The 17,677-nt window shown below is 40.8% G+C and overlaps 1 protein-coding gene across 5 annotated transcripts; it reads right to left on the bottom strand.

Moving 5' to 3' along the window:
• Positions 1 to 518: 518 nt before the first annotated feature.
• On the bottom strand, positions 519 to 15,473 carry LOC127765244 (lysine-specific demethylase JMJ26-like). Of its 5 annotated transcripts, XM_052290106.1 has the most exons (17): positions 14,203 to 14,341; positions 10,090 to 10,813; positions 8,343 to 9,973; positions 5,329 to 5,454; positions 5,106 to 5,236; positions 4,772 to 4,871; positions 4,526 to 4,658; positions 4,384 to 4,447; positions 3,523 to 4,300; positions 2,758 to 3,090; positions 2,353 to 2,560; positions 1,908 to 2,254; positions 1,747 to 1,819; positions 1,559 to 1,644; positions 1,271 to 1,390; positions 1,108 to 1,172; positions 519 to 1,013 (listed from the first exon to the last, which is right to left on the bottom strand). In XM_052290106.1, the coding sequence occupies exons 3-17, from the start codon at positions 8,367 to 8,369 to the stop codon at positions 863 to 865; spliced, it is 2,742 nt and encodes a 913-aa protein (XP_052146066.1). In that variant the 5' UTR covers positions 8,370 to 9,973; positions 10,090 to 10,813; positions 14,203 to 14,341; the 3' UTR covers positions 519 to 862. The 5 variants fall into 5 exon arrangements, with proteins under 5 accessions (XP_052146066.1, XP_052146063.1, XP_052146062.1 ...); XM_052290103.1 differs by lacking the exons at positions 8,343 to 9,973; positions 10,090 to 10,813 and adding an exon at positions 15,076 to 15,473 and having other exon boundaries at positions 3,523 to 4,294; positions 14,203 to 14,379; XM_052290102.1 differs by lacking the exons at positions 8,343 to 9,973; positions 10,090 to 10,813 and adding an exon at positions 15,076 to 15,472 and having other exon boundaries at positions 14,203 to 14,379.
• Between the last annotated feature and the right edge of the window lie 2,204 nt (positions 15,474 to 17,677).

Genomic DNA, 17,677 nt, shown 5'->3' with positions numbered 1-17,677 from the left:
AAATTCTGACAAAATTGCAACCTTAAAACTGTCAGATTTTTTGTTTTTTTTTGTTACGGCTAAAATATAATGAATTTGACGTTAACATTTTAACCCTAGGTGTAATACAATTGAAAGTATGTGTATGATTTTTTCTAAATTTTTTGGTGACATTTTTTAGTTGGTGTGCACGTGTGTACACGTGAGGACTTGTGTGTATAGGATATGTTGCCCAGTTGTTTCACAACCTAGGTCTCGGTGCGTCCAGATTTTATTTTACCTATGTTGGCCGGTTAATTTAGGTGAATAAAGTGTCAGCATAGTTTAACAGTTACTCGTATTATCTTGCTACGCCTAAACTCGTATTAGATGTTGAGACAAACGGACCAAAATATACAGTTGAGTGATGTAAAAGTACACAGAAATACAATTTCGAGCAACTTTTGAGTTATAGCGCGTCGATTAAACCGACAAAATATGACTTTGGTTTGAGCTATGGCACGCTGATCTAGTGGATACATTCATGCCACGGTACAACAGACCGACAAAGAAGGTATAACTATTTCAAAATCACTGGCAGTTCAAAATTAACAAGCATCAGAATGAGCCATAACTTCATCAAAGCTATTCCAAGTCAATTGCCACTATCAGCAACAAACAATCACATCATTTTAGCGAAGGCAATCACCCCACATATGAACAAAATCGACACCATGGTGATGTCTGAGGTGATTCTTGAACTGTCGAAACTTAAGTCTATCCCAGAGCGATATCAGCCCAATCATTTGGGCCTCTGAATAATCAAAAGAGCATTAATTGTTTTTTAGGCTTCTCATCTAGTCATCTACTGGTTCATTGTTGGACAGGATCTTCAATCTTCAGATCACCGTTTAGATCTCCCTCGCTTTTTAGGCTTCCTTTCTTCTATGGATTCATCAATGGGTTGGCCTTCCCCACTCTTCAGGTCACCTCTTCGGTTACCGTATTTCCTTTTTGGTTTGGTCACTTCTACCACTTCATCCCTGTTCTTTGACCTGATCAATCACACAAAACAGTAGCCCAAATACTTTAGCTAATGCTAAATCCACAAACTTCAAAAAAACAAGATCATCTGTTAGTCTTTCTTACCCTTTTGGTAAAGGATCTAAGAAATTTACGACTTCTTTAAGAGCATTGAGAGCAATCTTCTTAATCTACAATTTGTTAAAAAAACACAATCAGCATAAGGGTAGTTATCACAGAACAATACACCGCATGAGCAAACCAGATAGCTGAATACATGCGCTCTAACCTCTAGTTTATCTTCTTTAGCCCTGTGATCAGATGGAAGACGTCTAAACTCTCCGGTCAGCTTAACACACTCACCAACATTTTCAGGGGAAACAAAGTCTAGAGCAACCTTGATGCAAGACTGCACAAATCAGAATGGGTCTTAGTTTTCTGGTTCTGAGCCCAGATTCTTGATGCCGCATTCATAAATATTTAATGGGAAAAGTGGTATCAATAAATACCACCAAAACTTTATATCTTCAACAAATACCACAGGATGGGGGAGACAGAGGGAAGTATTCAGCTGCACCTTTAAATTTCTCACTTGGTGTGGACATCCAGCAGGAATGAAAACTGCTTCGCCTAGCTTCTGCTCGAATGTCCATGGTTCAACACCTAAAATTATGCATGCCAACAGACAAGAAAAACAACATTATATCAGTGTTATAAACAGCTTTGGAAGAGAGATGACAGCTTCAAAATAGAATGTTATCTAACCGTGTTCTTCCTTGAGCTTTCTCTTATGCTCCACAGTTAAATAGAAAGTCTGGTCATGAATTGGGTGAGAAACCTGCACATTGTACAGAGCTATTGCTCAGAATAAGAAAATAAAACATATAGGATTCCTATATAATGTGATTGGACAAAAAAAAGGGTACATTTTTCACTGGATTGCAGTGTATGTGCCGAAATTCTGAGGCATGCTTCCGAAGATAATCTTGTAACTTCTCAGAATCTTCTCTTCGGAAAATATCCCACAAAGCGCCACCAGTTTTCTGTTGGTCTGAACAGTCTGAATCTTTGCGTTTGAATCCACTCCTGTCAATGTATCCTTGGTTGTCTGAAGTACAATGAGCTCCAGCATGCATCTTGACAGAACTATTAACCTCGTGATTGTGTTTTGAACATTGTGTTAATTCACTTTCTACCTCAGATTGACAAAATGATGGTTTATCCCCAATATCACTTCCAGAATCATCAGGTGGTAAAGCATTAATGTCCAAACCTGCATGACTCAGAAAAGAAATGAGTAAACCATAACCAGACAAACAATTCAATTTCTTGCCAGCTCATGATTTTAACAAGTAAAGTTTTATTATTTACCCTTAGTACTTTGGTTAGAGGTGTGTTTGTTTTCCATGTTACATGAGATTTTCGATGCTTCATCATCAGATTTACCCTTGGCGCCTGATTCTGAAACCCCAAACAGTTCATGAAGATCTTGTTCTCTCATTTTCATTTTAATTTTTGCTATCTTGTCAAGCTGTTCAGTGTCATAGGACACTTCAGCTGTGTGCATCAAGATATTTACCTGGTCAAACCAAACACCTTTTGTAATTAACCTTTATACCATGAGAAGCCAGTGAAACCCAATCAATATATAATGGGGAAGAACAAATAATTTATGGTAAGCAGGCCTGGCAATGCAATTTTTATTCTGGACAGGATGTAAAAGCTATAACAATCTGGGGAAAAAAATATCATCATGCCAATTATAGAATAACATACCGCATCAGACATGTCGCAATGAAGCTTGGTCACAGAGTCACCCCTGCCTAACTCTTCATAACATCCATAAGCAATATAAGTTTTTGGCCCAAGATCAGGCTTCAGTACACCAGCAGGAAGCCTGACAGCAAGATTTAGCGGGCCATATCGTGGATCAGTATACTCGGGAAATGGCAATGCAGTTATAAACTCAGCACCATGGCGAGGTAACCTCTGGTCAAACATACTAGATGGTGGCCAATCTTTTAGCTTAAGCATCTCAGGCCAAAAGGTCATCGGATGTCTTCTACCTCTCATATACCCCATAAAGAACATGTGAATGTTAATTTCCACCTGCAGTATTAAACAAAGCAAGGTCTGTCTAAATAAAAACAGGCACGGATATCATATTTTTAAAATTGAAGTTTCAAGTTATCCATAGATAAATTAACAAAGTTTCCATAAACAGAAACCAGATATCAGGGCAGGAGCTGCCAAATCTTATTTGTCTAAACCAACTGTAAACAATAAGGCTCGCAAGAATAGAACAGAGGGGATAAGAAGACAAAGTGCTGCCAACTCACATAAAACACAGGAAGGACCAACCACTTCTATGCCTAAGAAAAATAGTACAAGTAAGGAAGGACCGTCCACTTCTATGCCTAAGAAAAATATAGTAATGTTCTATATTAGGGATAATGTTATTCTAAAAGGATAGTCAAAGTTGTACGGCCTATAAAATCAAGACAGAACACTCATGCAACAAGGAAATTAAGAGTTCCAAACCTCATTCCAATCAAGGCAATCCACTGCCTTAACAGCAAAGTGCTCATCTTCAACATCACCATTGGTTTTCTTCTCTCGCAATGCCCGCCACATAACCAATGGCTCCCAGCTCAGACCAGATGTTAACCGAAGAGCATCAGAAACAATAACCGGTTCACCTTTTGACCAATGCATCTGAAAGTGCGACAGGTCATCCTCCTGGATATCATTGGCATCTGGACAGTACAAGTAGTTATCACTTGAGCCCTTTCTGTTTGCTGCCTCTCGAGTAGCATTTGTTCTTATCTTGCTTGTGTGATAAAAGCAAGGGCACTGATCACTTGTTTCGTTTATTGCTTTATCAAATGCTTCTCTCTTAATAACTTTGTTAGCCCTGTGTTCTAACTCAGAAAGCATAATTTCTGGTAATAAGCATCTGAGTACCAAAGATGAAGCACCACAGCCCCCTATTTCCTTTGGTGGACAAGGTATACTGCCATCACTATTAGCTTTCCACAGTAACAAAGGGTTATTTGGGTCCCCAGCAACAGCCATGTCATTGCAAGTTTCAGTACTGGGGGTCTCCATGTGCCTCTTCGAAGATACCCTTTTCTTCTCATCCTTGGAAATATTACCAAAAACATACTTCTGACCTCTCTCTTCCCACTGCACACTCTTTGCCTCTTCTCCTCCCGGAATCTCACCTTTGCGAAGCTCCCAGCAGCATGCAAGGCACAAGTCATACGAACAAGCCTTGCAGCTTCTATGAAAATCAACTATCGAAGTTTTGCACCTATCACTACAATAAAAGAATAAAAAGGCTGATCAAATGCTCAGTGCCACAATATTTATGGCAAAATGTAAACAGGGAAAATGTTTGACCAATAAACACGCTCATCCATATCACAATCAGCTTGTTCCAACTTTACTTCATCCATAGAAACACCTGCAAATAAAAATGTAAATAGGCAGTTAGAAAATCCTCCAATACCTGAATGCATGAAGGAACACCAGAACAGCATACCTTGTAATCTACCCTCTAATTCCTTCTCCTTCATCTGCTCCTGTTGAAGTTCTTTCAACCAAGGAAGCAACAAGTCTACAATACGAAAAGCATAACGTCGTTGATTTTCCTCAGAAATCTTCTTTTCAGGGGCCTGATTCAATATGACAGCGCAAGTTATTAATGCCAGACTGTAAAGCAATCTTTTGAGCACAAACAAATCTGTAGAAAATATGGAAACACTAGGGAGGGATACCAAGTACATACCTTTTCAACTCCTATCATTCTTAGGCATGCCTTGCAATTACAGTTCTTTCTACAATATGGGCATTTTGCAGCAAAATCAACTTCTGACAAACCTGGGTACCTATTTATCAAAAAAGTTTTAGTGTAGTGCAATGCACAAGATCAATGTATTACAGCCATAGATCAATGGCCAACAAAAAAGGTATTAAAAGGAACATCAAAATTGGTGTAGCACAGTCATCAAAAGAAAATAATTGAAGTATAAAACTATAATAACATTTCTGAACAGTGGCATGATACAATGGATATGGGTAGTCCAATTAATAGATGACAAGATTGAGACAACTTGGCATACCATCGTTTCATGCATGGCTCACAGAAGCGCTTATTGTTGCATGATTTACACCAAATCACCCTCCCTTTGTCATTTCTTTGACACTGGTGGCACATCAAAGCATTTTCCCCAGTGAGCATCTTCTTCCCCTTCTATATGATCAAAACCACACAATAATTTTCAATGCACTCATAAAAAAACTGTGGAGTTCCCATACAGAACATATAATGAAATCTGAGATTACCTTATTGTTCGCATCACACATTTCATCCTCAATGGATATGGTATTATTCTCTTCTTCCTCTTGTTTCTTTCCTGCACCTCTTTTCTTCGATTCTTTTGAAGGCTTCATCATTATCGCTTCATCATTCTGTCAAGGAAAGAAATTGTAAGTACTGAAAAATATGGTTAAGACTTAGGAGGCAGATTTTTATTAGCAATACCTAGCGACCAACACTCACCAGAAGTTCATTAAATTTTCGATTTCTCTGAGCTAAAGTATACACCTCCCAGAGGTTACATAGCATCCTATTAAAGGTTTTACACATACCAATGATGTAAGGTTTACAGCACAGGACTCAGAATAGAAGCACAGTTACAATACCGGGGAAAAAAATATTGGAGCTAAAACTACTGCTTATCAAAGCCAGACAAGACATCAGAGCACCAACGAGCCAACTAATATTCAAGATCTGAAAAATTGGGAAATGCTCACTTGGTCAGCAGACCAACTCATTGGCAGAGTATTCTTCCTGGCAAGGAAAGCAGGATTCAAAGTACTTTGCCCTTTTCTCAGGTGCAGGAATTAATTCAGATTAATGAAAGACTGAATGTGTTCTGCCATGCTACAACAATAAAGGAGAAATGGCCTGCCCAGCCAACTAGGCCCATTTCTCCAATCTACTTTCTTTCAAACCATAAACCCTAGAAACCTCCTTCCCCTCTCTAAAATAGTAGTGACAGCAGTGGATGTCACAACAAGCAACAGTGGTAGGGAGTAGTGACAACAGTGGATGTGACAATGATAGCAACAAGCAACAGCTGTGCCCAATAGGGACATCCTGCAGTACTGTGTCTCCAATTTTTGAGTGTTAGTTGAGTTGAACTATTGCTAGTTGAATCTATAGATGTTCACCTCTATCCATGCACGCCATCGAAGACATAATATCTGTTGTAGTAGTGGCAAGTGCTTGGAGTTTTAACTTTGCACTAGACCGAGATACAGCTGCCTACTGCTTGGACTTCGATGCAAGAGAAGAGTGGAATAACCAGGCTGAGTTCTAAACAGCTACTTGGATCGACAACATCCTTGTTTTCTATGAGCACACTTTCCAAACTACTAAATAATGTGGACTAAATTTCTATTTACAAGTTCTTGAAAAATCAAATAAATCCATTTTCCAAATTTATAACAGTTAATACCTAATTAATCACACATTGATTACCCATCTCGTTTTGTGTGCGGCATATTGGCCCAACTAAAATGCTCTCCCTAACAGAGCATAAGGATGTCAGCACACGAAACAAATGACCAGAATGGACAAAGTAGTAGTACTCATAAACTGACCAAAAATATGAACAGCATTAGCAATATCAGGTCTAGTGACAGTGAGATAAACAAGACTACCCACAATGTGGTGATATCAAGAGGGATCCTCAATAGGTGTACCATCAGTAGAATGCAGCTACAAGAAGGGATGAAAACGGTTCAGAAAGTATCCAGTTTTCGGATGTGTTTTCAGAAACAAAAAGTCGGTTGGATTTTTTTCAAAATGTTTCGGATTCGGAAACGAATTAGGAATTTTTTTTCTCAGAGACGGAAACAAATTCGGTAAGGCCACTATCCGTCAGAAACAGGAATCAGTCAGAGAATGTTTTCGGACTTCTTTCTCAGCATCGGAAACAAATTACTTTTCCTATACAGCAGATTAGCTTTAGCCTTCTCTACTCTAGATGTTTAGAATTGTACCGAGTATTGAGGTAATTAGTTGAATGGAGATATTTTTTCTAGTCTGCTGCTTTATATCAATTTTTCCATACTACTTACATATAGATGAATATAGTTCTTAAATATTATAATTCTCATGAAAAGTGAAGTGTGCAATTAATTGTATTATTATTAATTGATAAAAAATAGAAATGTCAATTTACTGTTTTCAAAAATATTGAACTACATCTCTTCGTTAATATGAGAAGCTCATTTGGAGTTGTTTTCATATTCCTACAAATATTTGTTACCGTAATCGCTCTGGTTGGTATTCGCTTTGTTTTCATATTCAATAATGTTCTATCCCGATTTTGTATTTGGGGTTTCGATTTCAATTCCAATACTGAAAAAAATATGAAAGTGGAAAAGGTATAGCTAGTTTCCGTCCATTCCCAAGTTGTTTTCATCCCTAGCTAGAAGTGCAGATCCATAAGGGTCGTAGCTACAAGTGAAGATCCATAGGGGTGGTTGTAGAGAATGCAAAACCTCAATTCCTAAGAAAGAACTAAGACCTAAAATCAGTCTTCTGAAATTGCTCAAGGTGCTTTTCCACATGGAAATGTGGCCAACGCCATCCCCCCTAATCAACATATCATCCACATATAGGTGAAGCAAAGTGCATCGAGCATGGCTTGCGCAATGGGGCCTCCAAGTGACATGCGCACGACACAAACTGCAAGCGCCGCAGGTGGGCAAGGTCTTTGAATGAGATTTTGGGGCGACTTTCTGGTGAGGACCAGTTTCTCTTCTCACCATGGTACAAAAAACCGAACCATGTCAGACCAAAAAAAAATAGAAACCAGCACTCACTAGTAGGGGTGGGCATTCGGTCTGACCGAAAAATTCGGTCTCGGTCTTCAGTCTTTCGGTCATTTTGGTCTTTGAAAACTCAAGGACCGAATTTCACCCAAAAAAAAACTCGGGGCCAGCAAATTCGGTCTCGGTCTTGGTTGACTGAATTTGGACAGTTTCAGGAGATAAGTTTGGAATGAAAAAATTTGACAGCACTTCCCCTCTTTTCAGGCATTTTTTCATAGTTATATATCACAAAAATACAAGATAATAGGCAACATCAAACACCAAATAATATATCACAAGATAGGAAGATTAAATGGCATAGGTCTCAAGTCTAAACTTCACAGTCACAGTACAACTCACAAGTCACAAATAAAAGTTCAAGGTTGATGAGTACATTACTTGCAAATAAAAGTCATTATCATGCACTGGATTCAAATCAAAGGAGTAGATCAAAAAATAATCATAATACTTACATCGCAAGAATCAACAGATGTAGCCATCGTAACGGATTCACAGCCGTTGGCTTGCTGCCTCCCCGATGCAGACGGATGCGGCCGGCAGGATGGAGGCACCGAGCTGGAGGCGGGGTGGCTTGAGAGTGGAGTGGAGTGGAGACGAGGAGGAGGCGGCGCGATGGATGCCCGCGGCGCGATGGAGGTGAAGGGCGGAGGTGGCGGGATGGTCGATGGAGGCGGAGGCGGAGGCGTGACCGCGCAATGGCGCTCGACGGATAGGGTAGAGATGGATTGGAGGCGGCGCTGGTGAGGCTGAGTGGGAGTGGCTGACTTACTCCCTGCTGGTGCAGCCCTCTAGGGTTTTGTGTTTCACTAGGCTTATTGGGCCTCCTAGGCCTATTGGGCCACAAATCGGTTTTCTCGGTTAACCGAAGCCAATGACCGAATTGCCTGAAAAAAAATCGGTCTTTCGATAGTTGAGACCGAACTACTAACAGAATTTCTCGGTATCGGTGTTTTCGGTTTGGTCCTATTCTGCCTACCCCTATTCACCGTGTTAGTTTGCTTCGAGGACCACCAATGCAATTTGACTAGCATGATCCAGGTGAACCAGGTAGATTTTGAGGAAAATGGCTGAACTGGGGTATTATGAACCAGCGGTTCAGCCAACAGATGGGCCCACCTAGGAAGGACCACCCTGCATCTTAAGGCCCAATTTGATTTATTAAAGAAAATGAGGAAAAAAGATGGAGCGGTAGGGAGTCAAACATAGGTTGGTAGGGTGGCCACATTGTTTAAAATCATGTTGTATGCTAAATAGCTTTGGCCAGTTCAGCAATCAACCCGGTCTATCCAACCGGTGAGCCGATGAACCGGACCACGAGCGGTTCAATGGCTAGTCCTATTCTTTTACCATGCTTCTCGCAGACAATGCAAGTTGTTTGGGGTGGCGCCATCTACACGAGGAGATAAGATCTCTTTTCCCTCAGCTAGGTCATCCAAATGGCCAATTTGGTATATTTGTTTTCGATAAGCTTCAAGACCAGGATCTACTTCCGTGTGTTTGGCATACTACGGCAAGCAACAACATGTAAAGCTCTGGATATTGGGTACAACTTACCTTTCTTTAAGGGCTTCAGGATGGGGTCCACCAACACCCATCCCTAGTACCGCCACCCCCATTAGATCATAATCGCTTAATCCCATTAGGGCCTTATTCGGTTTGGAAGGGATTGAACAGGATTAGAGGGGATTGAAGAGGATTAGAGGGGATTGAGGAGGAATAATTCCACACCACAATAGGTGTGGAATAAATCCCCTCCAATCCCTCCCTCATGGGGATTAACCGAACAAGGCCTAAGGAAGGGGATTGGAGGGGATTTATTGTACACCTATTGTGGTGTGGAATTATCCATCCTCAATTCCGTCGAATCCCCTTTAATCCCCACCAAACCAAACATGGCCTTAATGTGGTGACATTGTCCGCAATAATCTTAGGTTTCTTTAAAAATAATCTATATAACAAGTCGAGATGTAAAAAGAGTCTGTCGTTTGAGTCTAGAAGGGTGTGCTGCAGCTCGAGGACGAGCTACTAAAAAAGAAGGGAGCAATGTGATGGACATTGGGATGGGAGTCTTGGGCCCAAACCCCTGCACGACATATTTAGGTCAATGGATAAAGTCTGTTAAGATAGAGCAAGTTAGAAGAGAAACTAACCTGAGTTAGAAAGACATTATATTAAGATTTATCTTAGTGCCCCACCAACCTGCCTTCTCAACATGACATGATCTTGCTCCGTCGCATCGTTGAGGTCCAGAGCCATTCCTGTTACTTCCTCCTCCTGTAATCTAATCTATCTCCTTTCGCCCCAAAATATTCTTGCACGTGACCTTGTGACCCATCAATATTGTTGGAATCATCAAAAATAGGAGCGTTAGGACTAGGCAGGTGTTGTGGGAGGTGTTGCATAATGAGTGTATAATTGTACTAAAAGGTGTATGAGATGGTGGTGGTGGAGCGGAAGTGGGTAGAGGGTGCTCAGAAGAAGTGGGTGTGCTGGAAATAGAAGTACCAGGATTAAGGGTTGTAGAGACATCATCACTAGATGAAATAGGAGGAAGGTACAGACTCTGTTGGGGTCTATGAGGTTTGAGTGGAGGGATTATAAAAGAATGGATGAATAAGCAAGTATGCAACGAGAGGACGATACCCAAGGAAACATATTCAACTAATTGGAAGGCCAACTTAGTCCGCTCATATGGTGCAAGGAGAACAAACATGTGCATCCAAAAACCCAAAGATACACCAAAATTGGACAGACAATTTGGAGGATGATTGTCTACTAATAAGATAAACTGTAATAGGAACAACTTCACCTAGAAATGAGAAGGAACAAAAGAGGAAATCCGAAGTGTTCGAGCAATCTCCATGAGATGACGATGATGGCGTTCCGCAGCATGAGCACCAAGAGTACCTTTAGTGGCCAAAAACTGACAGAAGATAAGAAATAAATAATGACCACTAGAATAGGACCAAAAAAGTATTACGGTGTAGTAAACTCTATTAAAATATAGCGAGAATTTTCATTGATAGAAATGACAATATTTAAGACCACCCTTTGCAAGAAGGTACAAGACCCATACATTTGAATGTATAAGATTAGGTCTAATAGAATAGGAAACATTAGATGGATATATGGAAGTTGCAAGTGTTTTCCAAGTTTGCACCTCTTATAATGAAAGCTAGACTCGATAGAGGTAGAGCCTCAACAACAATGTAGATGCAAATGAGCAGCTATATACACGAACCCCCCAGGTGACAACAGTCTTGATGAACAAAAGGTGTACGATAGCCACAATAGATGGCAAGCACAACAAAGAAGGCGACAACCACGACTACATGATGAACAAAGACATCAAGGAACAATTACATGCGACAGCCATGAGGGAGAAGCGATAAACATCCACGATGAAGAGGCCACGACCATCTATGACAAACAACAGCCATGACGAGGGCAACGGGCTCCGGCCGCAACTAAGCCAGCAAGCACGCGATGGCCAACGAACGTGCAACAAAGTTAGATAGAGGATGCGAGAAAATCCATGTAACAATATTGCTACCTTAACTACAACTTACAAGAGATTTGACCAAGGGCCTGTTTGGTACAGCTCCAACTCCTAAATTTAACTCTAGGAGTTGGGTCTGAAGTGGAGTTGTGGAGCTGCCTAAACCCAACTCCACAACTCTAGTTCATTTTGTGAGAGAGCTCCACCCAGCTCCACTCCCAGTTTTGGTGGAGCTGAAACTGTTTGGCTGAGCTCCAGCTCCAGGAGGGGTGGAGCTGGAGCTGGAGCTGTGCCAAACAGGCCCCAAATAACCATTAAATTTGTGACATACTCCCTCTATTCTAATTCCTAAAAGAGATAAGTCCATTTTACACCCCTGAACTATTCACTTTGTGTAAAACACACCCTCAAAATTCAAAACCAGATATTTAACACCCCCGAGCTTCCAATATGTTTTGGCTACGTGGCGCTGATGTGGTGGTCTAGTCAACAAACAAAAAAATACAAAAAAAAAATACAGGTTCACATGTCAGAGCCTATTAACCTATTCTTCTACCTCCATCTCTTATCCCCTTTCTCTCCTTTTCTCTCTCCATCCTTCTTCCATCCTCCACACCTGAGCTCGATCCGCAAGGAGAGCGGCGGTGGCGGCCTTCCCGAGCTCCCCAAGGAGAGAGACATTAACACAGGCCTCAGCTCAACCGCAACACCAGTGGCCTCCCCGAGCTCCCCAAGGTCAACAGGTGAGGTTGAACTCAAGCTCCCTTCTCGCCGCCTAAGTCAAGCTCTGTCACCCCTCAACTGGCGGCGCCAGCGGCGGAGCACGGGGCTTTCGGCATTGTCATTGGCGGAGATGCCGACGGGCCATGAGAAAAAGGGAGGAGGGCCGACCGGCGACCGTAGCCCCCAGATATTGCGCGGCCGCTCGACCCGTCAAATCCAACGCCGTCACTCGCCTCAGCTTCTCCACCGCGCTTCCACATGCGCCTCGCACGTCGGTATGGACATCGATGCCGATGCAAGCACCCTCAATGCCAACGCCGCTCGGGCCTAGCCTACGCCGTTAGCTTGTCGACCGCAACACCTACAATGGTTATGCCAGTTCTGTGCCACCAAATGCCGTGGAGGATGGCCGATCTATAGTGGGAGAGAACTTGGCAGGAGTGGAGGGAGGAAGGCCTGGGACGAAGAGAGGGAGCTTGCCGGTTGCTTTCGCCTCTCAGCGAGATTATCCAAAGAGGAAGGGAGAAGAAGAAGAATATATGGACTGACTGGTGGGACTCCATGCTGATGTGGCGTTCAACTGTATCAAAACCAGTGTAATACCGCTTAGGGGGGTAAAATATCTAGTATTGATAGTTAAAGGGTGTATTATACCCGGTTTTGTAGTTATGGGGTGTATTTTGGACAAACATAAGAGTTCGAGGGTGTAAAATGGACTTTTCCCTTCCTAAAATATAGCTACCTTTCTAATTCAATAATATATTGAGTAACAAAGGTAGCTATACTTTGGGATGGAGGGCATAACAATATATACTAAGTAGACCCTTATCAGCAAAGGGCTAAATGGGCCTCGATTATGATGGTTGATATGCTTAAACAACAATTATTAATCACAACAAGCAGAATAATACAACAAGAGCTTATAGTTTCCTCTATCCATGCCATTGTGCAACCACCAATTGTCAACATGGCCACTCTTTGGGTCCAAGGCCATATAATATATGCATTTCACATATCCATATTATGAGACTCAAAAATAGAATGGGTGTCTTTTAAAAAAGTTCCTTTCAAAACAACCAAAGCGAATACACATGATGCAATATGGCAATAAAATTTCAACATAGCAAAACATACTCCCTCCAATCCCAAATAGCAAGATATCGAAAGCTTAACTCAATAAAATATACTCACTTCATTCTCGAATAGATAAGACGCTTTAGAATGTGTGGTCAAACATCAAAATCTGAAGTCACCAGTATATCAAAACATATATTCTTATTGAAAAAATATTGGCATTTCATGTGTTAAAATCACATTAGTAGATCCATATTTCATATAGTTATATTTTTCAAAAATATATGGTATAAAAGCAGCTGTAGAACTTGTGCGTCGAAGAATGTCAATGCCCAAAAGGGCAAAGAAAAGAACAAAGAGGGCTTTGTAAGGCCAAATTTCTCCTTTCCACCAAGAAAAAAGGCCCATAGTATCCAAATAAATGTAAAAAAATTGTACAAATATCGAGAATCGATCCTTGGTTGCTGGGTTCAAATTTCAAAGCTACATCTAGATTAGTGGGAAATTGTGCATAGTAGGAACGTTAGGCATACATGTGCATTGTGTAGTTTCCCCTCACTATGCTGCTCCCTACGAATACATCAATCTACATTCTACAATACTATTTTTCGGTGTTTCCGACATGAATTGTTCGTTTCCTATCAATACCGTCATGTTTCCTCTCCTATAGTTCCTCTTCTGATATTCTGATAGTTCCGATAACGTTTTAATTTCTGCTCTACAGATTCTGGTTCCCTGACGGTTTTCACCCCTAATGTTGACTAATCACTGAAGTGAAAAACATTGCTAACACTGCACCTTCACTAGTCACCGATGAAAATTAGATTTACAAAAAACTGAATCATAATTACTAAATGTTGTGTAGTTTTGACTCTGCTAGCATCATGACTTTAACTGGTGACAAGGTATCTCATATTTATTGTCAATAGCTAATACAGGACTAAAAATTTGTATCAGGCATGATCCAGTACATGCTCAAAACCACTCAAAGAACACACTGAAGGCTGAGTAATTACCCCATTGTTTTCGCCAAGTTGTTTCCCGTTGGAGAGTTGGTTACTGTCCTCCTGCTCTGCTTTCACTTTCTTTGGTCTTCCCCGCTTCTTCCCTGTATTACTTCTGTTGGGTTCATTAAGAGAATCCACAACTTGATTATCCGATTTTTCAGCACCATCATCATTCTGCTCGTCGTGCTATTAGCAAAATAGCAATCAGTCAATTGAAGCTTCAAGTCAACCCAAAAAAAAGACGCACCAGACATCGGTACAACGTAAAAGAAACACTGATACAGCGATGGTAACAACGACGAATTCGGGATGAAATTAGAAGATTTCAGATCTCGCAACTATTGGAGTGCAACAAAAATACGTGGAGAAATTGCACGAATTTAGCTCGCCAAGCCATTAATTAATTAGTCAAGCAATGCTCAATTTGTCACAAAAACCGCAACTTTCCTTATTATCTTGGTACATAAATTGCCTAATAATTTTATCGCGCACCGGTAGGATAGATAGTCCCATCCTCAAATCAACAGAAAATCTTATGAGTATATACCCGATTTGTTTACTCCAAACCAACCCAGTCTCGCGCCGAAGAGCGTACCCGACTTTACGGGCTCCTGCTGCTTTCCCCCAAATTTTTTTTAAAAAGAAAAAAGAAAAAAAAGCGGCGGATGCCAAAAGGAAAAAAAAAACGACAGCGGGAATAACAAACAGTAGAGGAGCATACAAAGATCTAACTTATTATGCGTGCAAATTCACAAGATACAGTTCAATCGCAGAAAAAAAAACAGAATGCAGAGAACGGAGAGAGAAACAGATTAAAAGAAAGGAACAAACGGAGAGAGGAATGAAAGAGCCAAAGAACAAAAAAGGGGATGATTCCCCCACCTCATCGTCGCCGCCGCCATCATCGTCATTATCAGCTCCGCTCTCGCGGTAGGCACCAGGCGCCGGCCTCCTCTCCCTCAGCGCCCTTCCCCCCGCCGCCGCCGAGACGACCCCGCGCCGCCGCCGCGGCCCTTGGTCTCCGGGCCCCGCCGCCGGCGACGCGAGGGAGCGGCCGCCCCTCCCCCTGCCCCTGCCCCTGCCCCGTCGTCCCCTCGGCCTGCCCCTCCCACGCTTCGGGTGCTTGCCGTCTACCGCCTCCTCCATCTCCATGCGAGTCGAGAGCCCGTGCACGCAGGCAGCAAAGCTAGGGCGGAAGCTGGTGTTGAGTCGTGCGTGCGAGGGGAGAGGGGAGGGGATTTTTTTTTTTGTTTGGTTTGGATTTTGAATAGGGGACCTCAGGCGGATCGAATGCGCCCAATTTAATGAGGCGTCGGCGCTGGGTCCAGTCAGCGCGGAAGTCGAACCGGTCGTCGGAACAGGAGGTAGGGGCAAAATCGGGCGGGTTATGGTAATTTGTATATCTAACATAGGGCCTGTTTACTTTTACTTTGTTGCCAAAAAAAAAAAAAAAACTTACCAAATTTTGCCATTGTTAAAATTTTGGCATAGTTACCAAAATTTTGGCAACTTGCCAAAATTTTGGAATTTTGGCATGATTTCTTATATAGTTACCAAAATTTAGCAGCAAACTAAATGTAGCCACTTTTTTGGCAACTTTATCAAAATTTGGTAAGGTTGAAAATGGTATCAAAGTGAACAGGCCCATAGTTTCCAAATTGATCATCATATAATAGAATTTAAAATTTCTTAAATTGATCATCATATAACCGCATGGATATGGAATTCATCATAATACATCTAATGCAGTATGGGATAATATGTGCATGCTAAGATGTAATTGGTATGATCTTTTAATCGATGCATGCACTATGGGAGAATATGTGCATGGTATGTTGATTGATATGATTTAAATTATTCTTGGTCTTGGTGCATAAACATATATTTAGGAAGAAGGGAGTATATATTTTCCCATCAAATTCAAAACCGATATAAATAATCCCTGATATAATCAAAACCGATAAAAATAATCCCCGATAACATATCACTGATCCCACTTTTTTTCTTACTAGAATCGAACGAATATCTATTTATGCCATACTAAATCTAAGGAGTAAATTAGTGTTAAAAACAGATAAAAAAATTTGTGTAATATTACCTATGAGCTTGCACTAATAAGATAGTTGCTGACTGATGGTGGATTCATAATACATTTTTATATATATTTGATAATACTAGCAAAATGTCCGTGCGTTGTAATGTCGTGTTGGATAAAGTTTAACTGAACGATTTTCTAAGCAGTAGTCTAGTATGACAAAAAATAATCACAAAGGTTTTCTTTTTATTTGAACAATTATTCCACGTGTCTGTGTATGGTATGAACTATATTCCTAACGCGTATCATAATGATTGTATCATGGGAGCAACAAACGGTGAAGGCCTTCGATCACTTTCATGCAAGAGTAGATGGACGAAAATGTGTGATTAACAAACAAAAATATGTATTTAAAATAAGGTAAGTTTACCATAAAAATAATGATAATCAGGACGGATAAAAATACTTTTACATATTTACTCAATATTTACTCATAGTCTTATAGGGGTGATGTGTGCTTTCTCAATCTATCAACTCTCATATTGCAAGCGTGCGATCTCGTTTCCAAAATCATAAGTGGACTTGTGTGGAGACTAATCGTGACACGTGGATGATATATATAGCACGTAGACCCTAATATGTCATGTCTCGTGAAAATTTTTATCTAAAACAAATATTAGAGTGAAAGTTTCGGTGATTACGATGTCAACAATTGAAAAAAACTAAAAAAAATATCACTCGTCTATGAAGTATGTACGTGTACCTTAACAATTATTTTTTAGCAGAAATCAATTCGATGGATTAGCAAAATCTAGAAAATTAACTGCAATTAACAAGTCTACTATAATTGTAGTTTTTTTAAAAAAAATATGGGTTGCCTAGTCAGGTAGGGTTATATCTCTCGCTATACATTACGACTGAAAAAGGTTAATGAAAATTGTAACATTGGAATCACTGTACACCATAATTAAAAAGTTAATTAAAATTTTTTATTGGTTTTGGGCCAAAAGCCCATTCATTCCTTCTTTTTTAGCTCTAGGCTAGTCTGCTACCTCCTTACACTCGGTCTGCCTCCATTCGGCCCATTCCACAAGTGGAGCGACAGCCCAAGCTCATAGCCGACTCCGCCTTCAACCTCCGAAGATAGGATCGTGCCCATACGATGCCAGAGCAGATCTTCCCCATCAAATCCGGACGAATTTTCTTGATATCTCAAAATTGATTGAGGGCTTTTGATCCACTTGTTCCCCTCTTTCCGTTTTTTTTCTAAAATCAGAGCGTAAAACTCGAGATAAAAAGGATCGGGAAAATCACCGATCAGTTATCAACGGAGATTAAATCTAGCGAATTAAAGCCAAATCGAAAGGAAAATCATAAAGAAAATGATAACGGAGGAGGAGGAAATGCACGATCGATATGGCTGCGGCATTGAGCTAGGATTCAACCCGA

The sequence above is a fragment of the Oryza glaberrima genome, chromosome 3, assembly GCF_000147395.1.
Source record: "Oryza glaberrima chromosome 3, OglaRS2, whole genome shotgun sequence".
NCBI lineage: Eukaryota > Viridiplantae > Streptophyta > Magnoliopsida > Poales > Poaceae > Oryza > Oryza glaberrima.
The sequence above is the reverse complement of the archived record's forward strand: the minus strand, read 5'-3'. Positions and strand labels throughout refer to the sequence as shown.